Genomic DNA, 17,538 nt, shown 5'->3' with positions numbered 1-17,538 from the left:
TCTTCTCTCGTTCAGGACTGGAGTTGCGATGGGTGATTCAGGTGGTTCTGTGGTGATGGGAAGAAGACGGCCGACAGCGGAGGGAAAGCACGCAATCTCGACGCGACGTCATTGGCTGTTTGCGATCGCTCAGCTTCTCGAGACGGTTGTTGACGGCATGCAGAGCATTATTAAGCAATTGTAGCGCCATGATGTAGCGCCATGATGCAGTTCCCCAGTGTCTTCTCCGCTCGCTCTGCTGCTTGGTGACAGTCGCGTGGTGAGCGTTGCCGTCGATTGTCCAGGGCCATGAGCTTCCAACGCAGGCTGTTCGCCGTCGCGCGGCGGCAGAGATGCAGTGACCACAGCCACGCCGCATCAGCGCCACGACTGTCAACACTGCAGGCGCTCCGGAGTTTACATCAGCAGGCGCCCCGGAGTTTACATCAGCAGTCACCCCGGAGTTTACATCAGCAGGCGACCCGGAGTTTACACCAGCAGTCGCCCCATCGCGCCCAGCAGAATGCCGCAGCCCGGGCTTCGGCGCCGGTGCAGAGCGAGTCGCTGAACCCGGCGCTGCAATTCCCCTGCCTCGACGCGCTCGAATCCAAGTCGGCGACGCTCTCGAAGCGCTCGACCGAAGGCCCCGAGCCGTCGTACACGTCCGGCCACACGGACGTCTTCCACTCGGAGCAGCCGATGCTGCTAGACTGGGGCGGCATCCTCCCGCAGTTCGACGTCGCGTATGAGACGTGGGGAAGTCTGAACCAGGACAGGAGCAATGCCATCCTGCTGCACACGGGTCTCTCTGCCTCGAGCCATGCGCACAGCACCGCGTCGAACCCCAAGCCCGGCTGGTGGGAGCGCTTCATCGGGCCCGACAAGCCGCTGGACACGAACAAGTACTTTGTCATCTGCACCAACGTCATCGGAGGCTGCTACGGCTCGACGGGGCCCTCGTCGATAGACCCGGCCAGCGGCGAGCGCTATGCGACGCGCTTCCCGATCCTGACCATGGAGGACATGGTGCGCGCGCAGTTTCGTCTGCTGGACGAGCTGGGCGTCGCGAAGCTGTATGCGAGCGTCGGCTCGAGCATGGGCGGCATGCAGAGTCTGGCGGCGGGCAACTTGTTCCCCGAGCGCGTTGGCCGCATTGTCAGCATCAGCGGGTGCGCGCGCAGCCACCCCTACAGCATCGCCATGCGCCACACGCAGAGACAGGGTATGCAGAAAATACTACCGCTACGAGTGCCTGTGCTGACCACGCAGCCCTCATGATGGACCCCAACTGGGCCCGCGGCTTCTACTACGACAGCGTCCCGCCCCACGGTGGCATGAAGCTCGCCCGCGAGATCGCCACCGTCACCTACCGCAGCGGTCCCGAGTGGGAGATGCGCTTCGGCCGCCGTCGCGCAGACCCCTCGCGGCCGCCAGCCCTGTGCCCCGACTTCCTCGTCGAGACGTACCTCGACCACGCCGGCGAGAAGTGGTGCCTCGAGTACGACCCCAACAGCCTCCTCTACGTCTCCAAGGCCATGGACATGTTCGACCTCGGCCAAGAGCACCGCAACCGCGTCAACGAGCGCCGCGCGGCCAACGCAGGCAGGCTGCAGGGCTATCTCGACGGCAAGGGCATCGAGTCGAATGAATCCGTCGACGCGTGCAGCCTGACGCTCCCCGACCAGCCCTACGAAGAGAAGGAGCAGCCCGCCGACTTCGACGACGCCAACATGCCAGCAACAGACGGCAGCGAGCCGCCGCCCGACCTGGTCGCGGGCCTGCGACCGTTGGCCAACACGCCCGCGCTCGTCCTGGGCGTCGCGAGCGACATCCTGTTCCCCGCCTGGCAGCAGCGCGAGATTGCGACCACGCTGGAGCGCACGGGGAATAAGAACGTGACGCACATTGAGCTGGGCGAGGAGAAGAGCATGTTCGGCCACGACACGTTTCTGCTTGATTTGGAGAACGTCGGTGGTGCGGTCAAGTCGTTCCTTGGCTGAGCGACGAACCGCTGTCTTGGGATTGTCTTGGAACCGTCTTGGGATTGTCTTGGCACCGTCTTAGGATTGTCTTGGCACCGTCTTGGAATCGTCTTGTAAATGGTTGTCTTGTAAATGGTTGTCTTGTAATCTCTTGTAAACCCTTCTCATCTCGTGTCGGCCCTTTTACATCACCACACACTGATCGGGTACGAATAGCATTGGAGCGTGTCTGCATTGCACGGCGTTGTGGAGATGCATGGATCGCAACATTAGCTTTTTCCCCTCAACTGCGTCCAAATCTCTCTCGTGCGTGGTGCAGCTCGAAACGGCACGGTGATGGCGTGCGACAGAACCGCAAAGTGCAGCGGCGAGACCGGTCGCGCCCCAGAATCGCCATGTTTGTTCAATGTGGGGCCCCAAGCGCCTCAGCCGTGCTGCGTCCCGCTCCTCTTTACATCCCGGACACTAGAACCGCACTTGTGAACTAGAACCGCACTTGTGAACTAGAACCGCACTTGTGAACATGCCCGTCGATCCGCCTTGCCCTTCGCAGTCACCGCAGGGCTGCGCTGTGATGTGATTCCAGTATTGGCGCCCCTGATGACCCCCCGCATGCGCAACCCTTGGCATGGGCACAACCCTTGGCATGGCACACTCCATATCAAGCCGTAGCCCTCGTCATGGAGTCCGACGCAAGCAATCTTTGTCTCTGAATCTGTCCTACCTGAGGGCGACACAGATGCCATGGCGTCTTCGACAAGCCACAAGAGCAGGAGCAGCGGCGGCAAGGACTACACGGGTGAACAGATCTTCGCGGTCGACAGTCGCGCCACAGAGACGAGAGCTGGGAGCAAAGCGGATGTGGGTGAGGACGGCGACGGCGATCGCACGCTCTGGCAGAACGTGAAGAAGTACCGGAAAGTTGTCTACGTGACGTTTGGCCTCACAAGCGCCATCCTGCTCTATGGATATGATAATGTGGTTGTTGGCACCGTGTCGGCTATGCCTGGATTCCAGTAACCCACCCTCCCTCTCTGTCTTCTTCTGAGATGCAGCGCAGTGCTGACAGGTCACAGAAAGGATTTTGGCATGGAGTACGAAGGGAAATGGATTCTGCCCTCCACCTGGCTGGCGCTATGGAACGTCGCATCTCCCATTGGCGCAATGATCGGGTCTATCTTCGGTGGCTGGCTGCAGGACAAGATTGGCCGGAGGCTCGCACTTGCCATCTCGTCGTTCCTGTCCGCGCTCGCCGTCGCCGTCATGTACATCTCGTATCTGCCCGACGACATCAGCGGGCGCCGCGTCGCTTTTCTCATGGGCAAGTTCTTCCAGGGCGGCAGCATCGGCGCCGTCATGGCGAGCTGCCAGACGTACATGTCTGAAATTCTCCCCCCAGCGCTACGCGGCTCCGGTATGGCTTTCTTCCCCGTCTTCACGCTGCTGGGCCAACTCACCGGCGCACTCGTCATCTTCGGCGCGCTGGGGGCGAAGAACGGGTACGCCATTGCGTTCGGCAGCCAGTGGCCCTTTAGCTTCGTTCCCATCGCCGTCGCCTTCTTCATCCCCGAGAGTCCCGCCTGGCTCGTGAGAAAGCGCAGGATGGACAAGGCGCACGCCGCGCAAGCAAGGCTGGATCCGCCCGGCGCCGACACGACTGCCATCGTCGCAAAGCTCCTGCGGGACATTGAGCACGAGGAGCAGTCGGCAAAGGTCACGTTCGCCGAGTGTTTCCACCGCCGCAACTTCAGACGCACGTTCATCGTCATGTTCGCTAATTCACTACCCGCCATCTTCGGACTCCCGTTGCTGGCCAAGGCGAGTTACTTTCTGCAGCTCATCAACATGGAGGCGAACACCAGCATCATCTTCCTCATCCTCGGGATCGTGCTGGGGCTGCTATCCAACTGCGTGAGCGTCTTCATCATGTCGCGCGTTGGGCGACGGCCGCTCGTCATCGTCAGCCTGCTGGTATCAAGCGCGCTGTGGCTGAGCATGGGAATTGCGAACTGCTTCAGGATCACGCCGGCTGTTACATGGTACGTCTGCCTTCTTGTGAGTGTGATTTTGTTACTGATGACACAGGTGGACGGCCGTCAGCATGATGCTGACCATCATCGTCGCCGGCGTCGGTGTCTGGCCCGCCTCCTTCGCCATCGCTGCCGAAACCTCGAGTCTGCAGCTGCGCGCGCGTACCCAGGGGCTGGGCTGGTGCGTCAGCGCGCTCGCCACCGCCGTATCCGGGCTCGCCCTGCCGTACGTGTTTAACCCCGACGAGGGCAATCTGCGCGGCAAAACAGGGTTCACGTATCTCGCGACGTGTCTGGTGGGTGCGGCTGTAGCGTGGAAACTTATCCCCGAGATGAAGGGCCGGAGCGTGGCGGAGGTCGATCGCATGTTCGAGCTGCAGCTTGAGGCGCGGCAGTTCAAGGGGTGGCGCAGCGAGAGTACGCAGGAGTTGACCGCGCGGACGTGATGTGACGATGCGCATGCTGCAGATCCAGTCACGTCCACCACTCCAGCGGCCCCGTTCAGTCTGTAGGGCAGGTTGGGGATTCGTCTTGTTACCGTGGAGGTGTAATGTCGTCTCGATGTAGCTTTGCACGTCGGTAGAACAGAGAAAGGTACCGTCCGACCCCCACTCCATCTCGCAGTGGCTACCCGTCTCCTTCACACCACGGCGAATCAGCCCTTGTCCCTCGATCCCTCCGCTCAAGCACCATTTGTCCTTCTGGCCCAACCCCACACCAGTAAAACAGCGAAATCAAAAGCTGGACTGATGGACATGCGTGCATTACGGATCGATGTTCCCGGTAATTCATATAAACACAAGCACACCACCAGAAGAACATCTCTCCGTCAGGTTATCACGATCAGCTGAAACATCACCGAGAGTCCAGTCTTTGATAACAGACGATTCTCGTCTCAGATGGGTGGTTGCGGTTGGAGTATCTCGCTTGCCTTATGTACCCCCGCTGCCCCACCTTTGAACGGCCTCATACGATTGACGTAGATGACTCCACACTCCATGCTTACCTGAAGTGCTAAAATCGCTTGACTGGATAATCGAAGCAACAGTCCTCGACCGAGGATCTTCTCTGCAACACTGTAAGCCAATGCAAGCCGCCGGTCAATCTTCGGCTGTTCGCAGTTCAGCCCGCGAGATTCGCCTGTTGGACCTGCTGCCTGGCGAACAAGATGATCCCATTCGATGCACCACTCGTGTCGTTAGCCTCGATGATCACCCAGATTTTGAATCCGTGTCATACGTATGGGGAGACCGTAAGGAAGAGAGGGGCATCGAGGTTTCTGGCACATGCATACCGATCACGAAGAATCTCCACAGTGGTCTGCTACGGCTTAGACATGCAAGAGTTGGTCGAACGCTGTGGATTGACCAGATTTGCATCAATCAGTGGGACCTGGAGGAAAAAGCGGCTCAGGTAGCCTTGATGAGGGATATTTATAGGCAGTGCACACAGTGCGTCACGTGGATGGGTGAACTCACAAGAGAGGGCCATGACGTCCCGGTGCACGATGCTCAAGCTGTTTTCGACTTCTTGCGACGGGTTGCTGCAGCAAAAACTACCCCACTGAGCGATTTGCCGGTCCTCTTCGAACCGTCGGACAGAGGCTCGGCAGCACGTAGCGCTTTCGAACGCTTCTCCATGTACGGTAATCCATGGTGGTCGCGTATCTGGACTGTCCAGGAAGCCATCATCCCTACTTCAGGCATACTAGTGTGGGGTCCTCTTTCTATCGATCACAACGACGTGCTCGCTGCCGCACGTAATCTGCGCGACTTGTCCAGCGTACCCTCTCTTCCCGAAGGATTCGCGATTTACCGTCACACCTACACAGAATTACTTCGACGGTTGCTGTACCCTGTTCATGGCTTCAACCACTCCAAGACTGATAACGCGCTCAATCTGCTCATGCGCTGGCGCCACCGCGAGTTCACCGATCCCCGCGACAAGGTCTACGCACTGCTCGGCCTGATCGCACCGAGTGCAATTCCGAACGCGCAGTCCTGCGATTACACAATATCAGCATCTCACCTTTTCGCCAAAGTCACGTTGGATCTGATACGGCACGAGCGCGGCCTGAGACCACTCCTGGGAGCCTGCGAGATGCCGCAGCAATCACCCGGCATCCCGTCCTGGGCCATCGATTTTGCATGTGTCAATCGCATTGGCAAGCGGCAGTTGAGATGGTGGGGTCACTCTCACCGATATCGCGTCTTCTCAGCCTGCGGAGAGCACAGCCTGACACTCTCGGATGCTGCCGATGTTCAAGTGCTCGGGTTGAAGGGCGTCCACGTCGACCAGGTGGTGGACACAGTTGCGCTCCTTCGCGTCAGTCCTCAGGACCCGATCCATTCCCTTGAGCTGCGTGAGCCTTTGGCGAATTGCATCCAGCTCTTAACTCAGTTCCGCGCTTCTGAAGCAGCGCCGGCCGTCTACAAAGATGGCTTCACGTGGGAGTCTGCGCTGTGTAGGACATTAGTTGGCGACCTCATCGTGGATGAGTTGCCTCTTGACAGCATTGCAAGATACGGCCGCGCTCGACTGGAAGCCGACTTCGACGCCCTGTTTGACAGTCTGCAGATCGAACTCGGGCACAAGTTGCATCTGGACTTTGCGCCTGAGTTTGAGCAGTGGTCGCCTGTCTATCAACCTGCTTCGCCCACTTTGATGACTTCGCAGACTTCACCTACTTACTCGCCGCTCTCACCTACTTATTCACCGACTTCTCCGGTGTATTCTCCGACTTCTCCGACGTATTCTCCGACTTCTCCTGTGTTTTGCAGATATAGTTCCGCGACGGAGAATGAGAACGATCGAGTGGCACAAACCCCAGAAGCAGGTGACAACTCTTCAAAATCTACGGTAGACGTACTAGGAGGGTTCAAAAGACGCTTCGACAATGCTGACGACGAAGCATTGTCTGAAAGGCACGACATGGAAGTGATGCCAACACCTAACAACAGCAGCTCCACAGAGGCCGTGGACAACAATCCCAGCATATCCGCTGCTCACACCCAAGTCCCAAGCTCCCCGACAACGTCAGCCGCGAGCTCTGCATCGCAATTCAGCGCGTACTCCGAGGCTCATTGGATCAGCCTGCCTACAGACCAGAATCCTTATCTCAGCACGGAAGAGGACGAGCGCAGGCAATCACGCATTCAACGTCTAAGAGGAGAGTTTCTCACGCAAGACAGGACCTCCCCAAGCAGCTCGTATAAGCCGGAGCCTGGTGCTTTCACCAATCTCCGTGAGTCCTTGATGGGCATGATGGAAAATCAAACCTTCTTCCTTACGAAATCGGGATATATGGGTATCGGGCCGCCCCAGACCACGAGCGGGGATCAAGTATGGGTTTTTCACGGCGGGAATGTGCCCTTTGTGATGCGGGGAGTTGAGGCGGAGGGAGGGCTGAGCCGACGGTTGGCTTTGGTAGGCGACGCTTATGTGCAGGGCATCATGGACGGAGAAAGTATGCGTGATGATCCTTATTTGCAGCACGTCGATGTCTGCTAGGCTGACGTGTGCTGTGCGCTAGTTGGTAGTTGGTAGTACACCGCCTTGCTCGAAGCTTTTCGAATCATCATTCGAATTGCACTTCAACACTAACACACATATCAGATTGTACCTCAATGATGCTAAGCTGCGCTGCAGCAAGATATTCGCACACGCCGGAGTTCTCTACCTATCCAGTCTTGACTCCTGTCTCTCCTCACCCATAGGTCGCGTTACGTCAAAGCCGAGACACGCACTTCGTCTGATATCCATGATCGAGTCTCACGCTTCGTTCGGCATGGCTCCAGTGTCCATCTACCCTCCCGCCAGACAGGGTGAGCTGCACAGCCTGGCGCCCGTATCCGAGGAAGCCAGCCGAGCGGACCGCAACGGCAAGAAACAAATCCGAACGGTGCGAGTCGTAAACAGATGCACCCTCTCCTCCCACTCGGACACGTGAATTCACATCCTGGTAGACTTGGGAAAACGGACAAGGCACCGTCTCGCTCAACTGTGTTCCGTCGAGAAAATGGGTCAGCTCGCTTTTCATTATAATGCAGCTAGCCTGTCGCCAATAGCATCGACCGGCTTATCTGTAAATACCGGCGGAATCGTGAAGGACTTCAAGCTGGAAAGTGCAAGCTACCAGTTTTGCCAACCGCGCTGTATGTTCTTGGTACTGGCAGTGGACCGCTGATAGTGGCTTTTTTCTCAGAAGTCTACGGGAGGAGATCTGTTTACCCCTCAAGCTTCGCTATTTCGCGGTGCTCGGTGTCGGTCGGATGCGCGCTGCTCTTTGAGATAGCTTCGCTCATGCGTTCAAGGGGGTTGATGAATCTTGTCTTCTTTTGTATAGATTCAATGTATCATATCGGTATATTTTTTACGCAAGAGATATGGCGAACTCTTAGTGCGCGCTTGATTGATGTCGCAGCAAGGATCGAGGTGAGGGTGCATATCACGTGATCCGCATCTGGATATTGGACCGATCAGACACTGGCGATCTATCACGCCATGGTGAGCGGAATCGGGTATAGCTTGGAGCCGTGATTAGGGCTCCAATTAGGGTATAGCTGGATGAGCATTGGTGTATATATTCTGCTCATTCAGCACCGTAGATAGAACAAGGAACTTGATCACTTTCTTCACACTTGATCAACGATCAGAGACCACTCAGCTTCCACAATTGAGTACTGGCTTCTAGACTCCATGATTCACATCGCCTTTATCGCGTTCCGTAATTGATTTTGTGAGGCCCTAGCTTTGAATCAGAAGACAAGGTCTATGTTGATCAGCCCGCGATAGTACAGGATATTCGTCTGTGAGGCTGCTAACCTCGTCACGTGAAGATGGGTCTGATCAAACAGTGTGCTCGCCTTCAATCGACTCTTCGATAGCACAATCACACCGGCGAATGCAGCAAATCGGGACAAGTTCTAGGTACAATACGGCTGATCTTCTTGTCGACGTACTTCTGCCCTGTCACGTTAGACTGGAACTGCAGTACTGGCTCACTGCATCCAGAAGCGCAGCCGAATTGCCGCCGACACGTTGCACTGTGAGGCGCTCGACGATTGAGCTACACACCCGATTTGACGAGGTGCTTCGGGGTAGCGGGTACGAATGTGGATACACGTACGTTTGGACAACTAGGTGAGAGTAAACAACGACCTCAGCAGGCGAGTCGAATACAGCGCGTATGCGAAAGACAATGGACACTGCGGTGCGAATGAGCACGTGTCTCCTCGTAGATACTGTGCAACGCACCAGGAGGCTACTACAGGTCCCTACTCCTAGCGTGAGGCGTCTAGCATCGGTTTGTCGTTGTTAGACTACATGCCCGCTCAATGCTCTGCGCGATAACACGGATTCGCTCGATACGTATATGGTATGAACAAAGAGCCGCCACGATGGAACAGCACAAAGAAGTATGATACAGAGAAGAGCATGACGCTTCGACGGCACAATGCAGTAAATCGCAAGCACGGCGGAGACGTATTGATGGGGCATGCGTTGTCTCCAACGGGTTTTTGAGGTTCTGTCTACCCACTGTTGTATCTTGAGACTAATCAGAGACCAATAGATTGAAGCAAGTGCCCGCCGTCAGGCGGACGTTGTCTATTGCTACGATGCTTTGCCACGTCATGGTTCGCCATGAAGTGGGGGATGAACGCTAGGAGATGCAATGCTGCGAGTGCGAAAGAAGAGGCCGCATGGGCGGCGACAGGGGTGAAGATTGTGAGGGCAAGTATGGATATCAGAAGGGAGAAAAAGTAACCAAGCGAAGAATAATGGTGGTGGGTCGAGCATCCTCGAAGTATTGGTGCGGGATCGCCTGGACCGGGTATATTGTCGTTGCTTCATGTCGTGGTCCCGATCCCCTGCCTTGTATCCCTAGCTCTTGTGAAATGAATGAACAGTAATGAAAGGTGGTGTTACAACGTCCCAACACATACGACGCTGTCTAAGTGCGAGACGCAGTCTGATCGCCTCACTAGCGACTACCTCGCAGGTAGTTCGGGCGTTGTGTCGGGGCCGTCCTCTATCTCGACTCGCATCTTCAGCCCGCCCTCGATCTGGATGCCCTGCTTCACCCAGTCCACCTTCTCGATGTCCTCGAGGCTCTTGCGGCCGCGAGAGACCTTCTTCAGTAGGCTCTCGACAATCTCCCGTGCACCGGCCCACTCCTTGCCTTTCTCTGCATCCCACTCTCCATCCTCGTCACCAAACTTGACCCAACCCCAGTCGCACCTAGCAATCCGATGAGCGGCTCTGGTACGGCCTGCTTTGCCCGGCGGCGGGTCGAACGGTAGGCGTCCTTCCATCAGAGCGTACAACAAGACACCGAGAGCCCAAGCATCAGTCGAGCGACCATCATATGGCTGGCCTAGTAGAATCTCTGGAGCAGCATAGTCTTCACTACCACATCGAGTTGTCAAGAGAGGAGACTCTGGAGGTGCAGGAATTCGACGAGAGAGGCCAAGATCTGTAAGTGTCGCAATGGGGTACGGATGAGACTGTGGGTTCATGAGGAGAGGTACGGAGGAGATAGGGATGTTGAGGAGCACATCTGCCATGCATTAGTACAAGACCATTGTGAGCGCACTGACCATGTAGAGGCTAATGTCGAAGACTGGAGAGAACTACTTTCGAGCTTGATATCGCGGTGCACGATCAGCTTCTCATGCAAATACCGTACGGCACTGACCATCTCAGCGAACACACGCTGGACGATGTCTATGCTCAAGATGTCGCGGTGATCGCTGGCTACATCAAACAGATCACCGCCAGGGCAGTATGTCAAGACCAGTAGAGCCTGGGCCTCGTTGTGATCAAAGGCTCGCAGATGAACGAGAGAAGGGTGCGACACGGAGCGGAGCATCTCCACTTCTCGCTTGAGGCTTAGTTCGACACGTTCCTCGTCGGCACCGCCGGCAGGACCGTGCTCAACGACTTTAATGGCGACAAGCTTACGGAGGTCTAGGGTCTTCTCGTCCAATGGATCCTTGGCCGCGGTCCTTTCGCACGTGGCCAGGTAAACTTTACTGAACGTGCCCTGGCCGAGCTGCCGAACTGGGCGCCAAAGCTTCTTCTTCATCTGAGATCCATGGCGAACAGCAATGTACTTGGTGTCATAGTCCTCTATCGCGTGGTCCTCTTCATCGGTGACGCTTCGATTACTCGCGTTGCTAGCGGGGGGTGTAGGCAGACCAGCGGGGACTTGCGCAGGGACAATGCCGCGCTGCGACGCAAGATACTGCTCGCGGCGCAAGCGTTGCTGCACGGTTGCGTCACCTTCGGCAGCAACACTACCGATAGTCACATTTCGAGGCCGAGGGTTGTGCAGGGAATCTGGAGTATATTCGCTGATACTGCGGTTCCTCTCCCGAGCTGTTTCGCTGTTGCGGTGGGCTTGTATGCGCGCTTCTGTAGCCCCTTCGCCGGTGGTCTGCAACCTCTGATAACCCTTCTTCTTCAGCGAGGGCGAGGGAGAAAGGCTCGATCTGTTGGCGGGAAGGTAGTTGTCGTCGCGTGAGCTGGTAGAGATCCCTCTTGGTCGCGCCACGGCCCGTTGCCATGGTCCGGGAGAGTCTCCCATGACCAGCGGCGAGGGAAGCGGCGTCAGATCGCCGAGCGCGTTCAGTGCGGGCGAGGATATGGCCGAGGATGGCGACAACGATCCGGCTAGACTATTACTGGACCTCGCAGTCTTTAGATATTTCTCGTCTATCATAATTGGCGCAGTGGCCGACTGGCGCAGGCCTTCGCTGCCGGTGGTCGCCAGGTTGGAGGTGATGTGCAGTGTGTTGCGCGCGGTTGACGTCATGGATGGAGGAAGATCGGTTACAAGTGTCAGCCCGCTGCTCGGGGCGCGGACGTGCCAGCGAGGGACGTAGAGCGAGGGCGAGGTGGTTGCAGGCGTGTCAAGTGCACTGAAGGACGGGAGATTGGCGTTCGCTTGCACTGCGGCTGGGTTTACGTGCGCGGCGGGCGCAGTTGTGGCTTCGGTGCCCGTTCTGAATGCTTTGCTCAGTTCGCCAGGCGGAGCAACGCGTTCAGTGCCGGAGACAGGGTCACGCTGGCCCTGGGATGGCTCGGGGCCCTCCATGGTGTTTTGTAGGACTACCTGGGACGAGGCGAGGGGCCGACTATGTCTGGCTGGCTGGAGGCTTGTGCGTTCCTTCCGGTCATCTAGCGTCACTGGTGTGGGGACATCCCAGTATTTTGATAGAGCCGCCTGCAACCGGAATAGCGCTCGACTAAATCGAGCTACAGCGAAAGCTTGACGGGCAATTCGATAGCCATGCAAAACCATCGCTGCTGGGAATTGCATCTTGCTAGCTGAGTTTACGCACATATTGCTCGCCCTCGTTGCCATGGCCCCGCAAACACCCAGAGTCTGGGAATAGCCAATAATAGAAAAGCAGGACTAAACGTTCAACGCGTCTGGCCTATGGAAGCGGCGCGTGCAAGCACGAAGGCGTCCAGGGCTAGATTGCTTGGAGTAAGCCTAGATGCATCATGCAAGGTTCGCGCATCCCCAGCTTTTGGGCGGAGCAACCTGCGATCCTCCAGCAGCCCTCCATGTGCTTCTGCATCCATCTCCCGGCTCATTGGAAGTGTGAGTATCTCTTCTTTTCTTTCGTTCACCATCTCGCAACACAGTGCTGGATTAGGCAGCTGAACCTAGAAATCAGCGCGTCACTGAGTGGAGGGCAGCATTGTTATCTTTATGTTACATTGCCTTTACACCTAACTCATCAAATCATGATGTGCGTAAAGAGCTATCGTGCGCCCAGGAGCGGTCGCTCCAGTCTGAAGGACTTCTTGCTGCGTCGAAATTGTTATCGACTGAAAGCGATGTTGCACAGAAAACCGCGCAAAAGCATCTTGCAAAACCTGGGGGTATTCGAAGTATCGACACCACAGCCGCTACCGCTGAGCTGGCTTCCTACCGTAAGGATAGGACTGCTCAGGGCTGGTCGGGGAGTAGTAGTCTGATGGGTAGCCGTTCATGTAGCTGTTGTTGTACTGTCCGCCGTTGCCAAATTGGTACGGGTTAGAACCTGCGTACGAAGATGCCTCCCCTTTGTTACGACCATGATACGTAGAACGCCCATTCCATGCTTGAGACTGCCAATTGGCGCCGTAGCTGCCACGTTGATCACCGTGGGATTCGTAATTGTCGGAGACATTGCGGTGTTGCACAGGTGGCATTGGCGACTGCTCATCGCGGACTGCGTCGTAGTAACTGTTGAGGGTAGGCTGCGAGTGATGCGTAGGTGCAGCGTGGGACGTCAGGGTTGTTGCGCCAGAGGTGGGCAAGGTGTTGGTAGCTGGGTGGTGCTGCGAGGTCTTCGACTCATTGAGCTTCTCCACCGTCTGCTGCATATGTGCCATTGCTTTCTGCATGTCTTTGAGACTCAACTCTACCTCAGCTGCCTTCTTTGTCTGCTCCTTCATGGCACCGATCACCTCATCCTTGAGGAACTTCTCAAGCTGGTCCAGCTTGAGACTGACATTGTGCGTCTGGTTGGACGCGTCGTCAGCCTTGTCATTGACTAAACCGATCTGAGACTGGAGGTCTTCGACGTGCTTGTCGAGGGTGGCCACTAGCTGCTCGTGCTTTGCATTTGCTGCGCTGATCTGTTGTTGGGTATACATATCGAGAGCGTCATAGGTGGTTTTGCCCACTACATCCAGATGCTCGTTGGTCATGAAGAAGTGGTCCTCGATAGTCTTGTGGGTACGTGGAGAGATGAAGGGTCCAGCGATGGGCGTACCGTTACCACCGCGAAGCGTGGGGATGGGTTGCATTGGAACATGAGGTCCATTTAGCTTATGAAGAGGGCTTGGAACGGCACTTGGACAAAAGGCGCGGAAGTCGCCGTTCGAGTCGTTTCTTGAGGGTGCGCCATTCAGTATATCTGTGAGCTTCGACGAGGAGATGTCTGGCTGGAGGTGGGCGCGACGTCCAGTTGTCCCAGGGGTTGACTGTTGCTCGCCGATGCGAAGCTCTTGCTTAACTCTAGCTGTGAGCTCGTTGTCGTCGCGTTGCTGCTGGGCCTGTGTTGGGGTAGTCAGTAAATGTAGTCATGGAGGTAGTTGAGTCGCTTACAGTCTGTGCCTGTACCTCCTGTGTCTGCGCATCACTGCCGTTCGTTGCCTGCGCCTCGGATGGATCGGACTCAACTGCCTTCATACTACCTTGGTACACCATTTCGATCGAACCGTTGTTGGAGTCCTCGCGGAGATGAATGAGGCTGGGTTTGGGCTTGGGCGGTGCGAAAAGCATGCGACTAGTGTCTGTCTGAAAGGAGAGTTAGCTTGGTGGAAGAAAGTTGGGCAGGTACACAAGGTGAGAAGTCGCAGTGAAAGCGGGTTGGGCAGGTCACATGGGTGAAGTCGAAGCCACGCGCAGACCCACTCTTGCCGGTTGTGAGTGAGAGGGAAGGAGCGTTTTTCGCTTACGTTTCGCGATGGACTCTCGCCATCGTTGAAAAGCTGGACCGAGCGATCGCACGGCGAATAGAAACGCGGCGGCAGGGGACTCAAACGACGACCGAGTCGGTCGTTATAGTGGTTGTCGTCACTGCGACTTGATAGAGGGAGCTGCAGTAGCTCATGGCTTTCTTTCGCGAGGGGGGCACTGAAGTTGCCTTCCTTCACCTCGCTGTCCACTTCTTCGTCCGGGTATCGCCATTGGAGCGCTTCGCCTTCAATAAGCTTGGTGTAGTCTTCAGCAGTGTACGGGCGAAACTTGGAAGGGCTCATGCCGCCGTTGCCTTGAGTGGCAGTCTTTGGAGGCGATGGGGTGAGCGCAAACATTGGAAACGGCAGTTGCACCTGAGTACCTCTATCTGGAATCGTGCCATAGCTTTCACGCAGGTCATCGTGCGAAGGCGCTCGTCGCAGTGGGCTTGATGGTTTCGTAGGAAGCCGAAAGTCGGGAGGCGTGTCTTTTGCTGGAGGAGTCGGAGGTGGCATAGACTCGAAGGACGAACTCGCTGTTTGCCCATGTAGTGGTGTATTATCTTTCTCCGAGGACCGGCGCCCGGTCGTGCGGTTGCCACGAGCAGGTGTGCTGCGGTTGATCCGGGTGTTTGCAGGTAAAAGCTTCCCAACTGTGCCTGACCTGGAGATCTTCGTAGGCGTCTTTACGACCTGAGCAGACTTTATCGGACGTGGCTGGATGCGTCGTGGTTTGTGTGCAGGTGTTGCATGGACTCCTAGAACCTGTGCAGCCTTGGTTGGCATAGCCGGTGTTGTACTCGTCACAGATGCTCTAGCAAAGGTGGGGAGGCTGACACCAAACAGCTTCTTCTTGGGGCTTTTGGTAGATTCGTCGCTTTCGTCTTGTTTCTCGCTACTGACAGCCCTGCACTGAGCGCGTAGATCTTCGGTTCGAATGAAAACTCTGTCTAGATCCATGGCCCCTGAGATGGTCAGTCTGTTCTTCATCATAGTGAGATGTCACTTACCAGAGGTAGGCGTGGGAGGGATTTGGCCAGTCATCTTAAACAGCTTCTTCTCCGTGCGTGATTCAATTTGAGACCTAAGGGTGGTCTCGTCCTCATCCAGCACCTCAAGTCTGGCTTGAGCAGCTGTGGCGCTGCGGTGACTACGCTCAGACTGCCTAGACCGCGCAGTCGAATTGTGTCGACTGGGTACTGAGCCGTAGTCTGACTTGCGCGGTGAGCCACGCGCTTGGTCCATGAGGTCAGAGAGTGTAGTCATCGCCGTCGAGCGGTGCCTGCTTGTCTGAGAACCAGACTTTGAACGAGATTCATCGAACTCCAACGGGGATGTCAGCGGAGTGTTTGCGCCGGAGCGCGCAGCTTGTTGAGTTGACGTAGAAGCAAAGCGTTGAGTATGCTGACCGCTGCCCTTTGTCTGAGCAGGTGCGTTGATCGTGGCATGTGGCCTAGGTACTGTCCACGATGGAGGCCACTGTGGAATGGCGATTGGCGGTGGCCTTCTTTTATGATCAGGTGTTGGTGAAGACATTGCCGGAGGACATTCGTCTGATCCTGAAGAGTTAATCAACTGAAGGCGGAGACCAAGGTACACCCACACTTGGTGAGAGAGAGCTACCTTTGTCACACGGACTTGACCCTTTTCCACGGAAAGTATGTACAAGCAAGCCAAGAGTGATTCCAACTTTTGCCAAAAGTGTGGATCTGCTAGCGGGGAGGCGGTTTGTAGGCTGCAGTGGGAGGTTCCTTCAGCAGCGCAGATTTGTTGACACGGGCGACGCCACAACAAACAAGCCAGCTTTCACTTCGTCCGACATCACTTCAGATGAAAGAGGAGTGGGGCCAATTCCGAGGTGCAAAACTGGTGCCCCTCAGCTGACAAGAAGTTCACTCCTATCAAGTCGCCGAGGCCGAGAGAAGGCCATGTTAGCTCATCCAGTGTCCGCGCCTGCTATTCCAGACTTCGTTCGATTACCAGATTGTATGTCTCGTTTCGATCGTCCATCAACGCTGGATATTTTGGTCAATATGGAGGCGAAACATTTTGAGGGGAGCATGGGCAAATTCAGTGCTTAGAAGAAAAACCGCTACCCACAGATGGCGCCAGAGAGGTATCCAAAAATTCACGCCCAGTCGAAAGACCTGTACCCAAAGCTCCCCTAGCTCTTGACCCTGCATGTTCATCGCACTCATGCTCTAGAGTATGACGCACTTCTTCTCCTTCTTCGGTCCCTTGCCCTCTTTCCTTGTCGCTGGTGGTTCGAGTGCTGCGACAATCGCCTGCAATCGTGTTAGTTTGAGGCTCTTCGACTCTCGAGATGAACTGCTTACCTCGTCGAACACATCCTTGAGCTTGTACTGTGTCAAGGCCGAGCACTCGACGTACTTAACGGCACCGAGTTCTCTCGCCATTCGCTCGCCGTCTTCCCGCTTCACGGGCGCCATCCTCTGTTTTGACAGCTTGTCTCTGACGGCGTTATCTTCTCTCAAATCGACTTGTGTACCGACAATCAAGCACGGGACACCAGGACAGTGGTGGTGGACTTCAGGGAACCACTTCTCGCGTACGTTTTCGAATGATGCGGGCGATGTGACGGAGAAGCAGACGAGGAAAACATCCGTCTGGGGGTATGAGAGAGGTCGAAGTCGGTCGTAATCCTCTTGTCCGGCAGTGTCGAAGAGACCGAGGGTGTATGGCTCGTCACCAATCCTTTGCAAAGTCAATCACAGCTCTCCTTGGAGTAGGCCGATTCCACCAAACGCAACACACGCTCTTCGGTGTTGTACGTAGAAAGAGAAAAGTGCGGGAGGCTCACATTACAGTGACGGCGTAATTGTCGAAGACCGTGGGGACATATTCGGAGGGGAACTTGTTCGTCGTGTAGCTGATGAGGAGACATGTCTTGCCGACAGCACCGTCGCCGACGACGACGCACCTGTTGAAGAAAGCTGTTAACGACTGTCTGCGCAGTGCGCACAGAACGGGCAGAGTAAGAGATGACGGGCATACTTGATGGTCGCAACTACCATGGCTGAGGCGGTGGCGGTGTGCTAGGTATGCAGGTGGGTATGTGTATGCGA

At 56.2% G+C, this 17,538-nt stretch overlaps 6 protein-coding genes across 6 annotated transcripts; 3 read left to right on the top strand and 3 right to left on the bottom strand.

Moving 5' to 3' along the window:
* The first annotated feature begins 131 nt into the window (after positions 1-131).
* M421DRAFT_421759 (homoserine O-acetyltransferase) lies at positions 132-2,449 on the top strand. The gene is made up of 2 exons (XM_033592935.1): positions 132-1,201; positions 1,249-2,449. The coding sequence occupies exons 1-2, from the start codon at positions 289-291 to the stop codon at positions 1,977-1,979; spliced, it is 1,644 nt and encodes a 547-aa protein (XP_033447605.1). The 5' UTR covers positions 132-288; the 3' UTR covers positions 1,980-2,449.
* Positions 2,450-2,519: 70 nt separating this feature from the next.
* M421DRAFT_421758 (MFS general substrate transporter) lies at positions 2,520-4,595 on the top strand. Its single transcript, XM_033592934.1, has 3 exons — positions 2,520-2,977; positions 3,038-4,000; positions 4,047-4,595. The coding sequence occupies exons 1-3, from the start codon at positions 2,706-2,708 to the stop codon at positions 4,435-4,437; spliced, it is 1,626 nt and encodes a 541-aa protein (XP_033447604.1). The 5' UTR covers positions 2,520-2,705; the 3' UTR covers positions 4,438-4,595.
* Positions 4,596-5,077: 482 nt separating this feature from the next.
* On the top strand, positions 5,078-7,501 carry M421DRAFT_101768 (uncharacterized protein; the record flags this gene model as incomplete). The annotated part of the gene is made up of 3 exons (XM_033586681.1): positions 5,078-5,631; positions 5,971-6,552; positions 7,198-7,501. 3 exons carry the CDS (start codon positions 5,078-5,080, stop codon positions 7,499-7,501), a joined length of 1,440 nt encoding a protein of 479 aa, XP_033447603.1.
* Positions 7,502-9,981: 2,480 nt separating this feature from the next.
* M421DRAFT_6138 (kinase-like protein) lies at positions 9,982-12,089 on the bottom strand (the record flags this gene model as incomplete). Its single annotated transcript, XM_033595881.1, has 2 exons — positions 9,982-10,550; positions 10,628-12,089. The coding sequence occupies 2 exons, from the start codon at positions 12,087-12,089 to the stop codon at positions 9,982-9,984; spliced, it is 2,031 nt and encodes a 676-aa protein (XP_033447602.1).
* An 824-nt stretch (positions 12,090-12,913) lies between these two features.
* M421DRAFT_6137 (uncharacterized protein) lies at positions 12,914-15,988 on the bottom strand (the record flags this gene model as incomplete). Its single annotated transcript, XM_033595880.1, has 4 exons — positions 12,914-14,047; positions 14,100-14,291; positions 14,453-15,417; positions 15,463-15,988. 4 exons carry the CDS (start codon positions 15,986-15,988, stop codon positions 12,914-12,916), a joined length of 2,817 nt encoding a protein of 938 aa, XP_033447601.1.
* Positions 15,989-16,653: 665 nt separating this feature from the next.
* M421DRAFT_6136 (uncharacterized protein) lies at positions 16,654-17,487 on the bottom strand (the record flags this gene model as incomplete). Its single annotated transcript, XM_033595879.1, has 4 exons — positions 16,654-16,737; positions 16,789-17,167; positions 17,274-17,393; positions 17,468-17,487. The coding sequence occupies 4 exons, from the start codon at positions 17,485-17,487 to the stop codon at positions 16,654-16,656; spliced, it is 603 nt and encodes a 200-aa protein (XP_033447600.1).
* Between the last annotated feature and the right edge of the window lie 51 nt (positions 17,488-17,538).

This window comes from Didymella exigua (genome assembly GCF_010094145.1).
Source record: "Didymella exigua CBS 183.55 unplaced genomic scaffold M421scaffold_17, whole genome shotgun sequence".
Lineage (NCBI taxonomy): Eukaryota > Fungi > Ascomycota > Dothideomycetes > Pleosporales > Didymellaceae > Didymella > Didymella exigua.
Note: the sequence above shows the minus strand (reverse complement) of the source record. Positions and strands in the feature narration are given on the sequence as shown.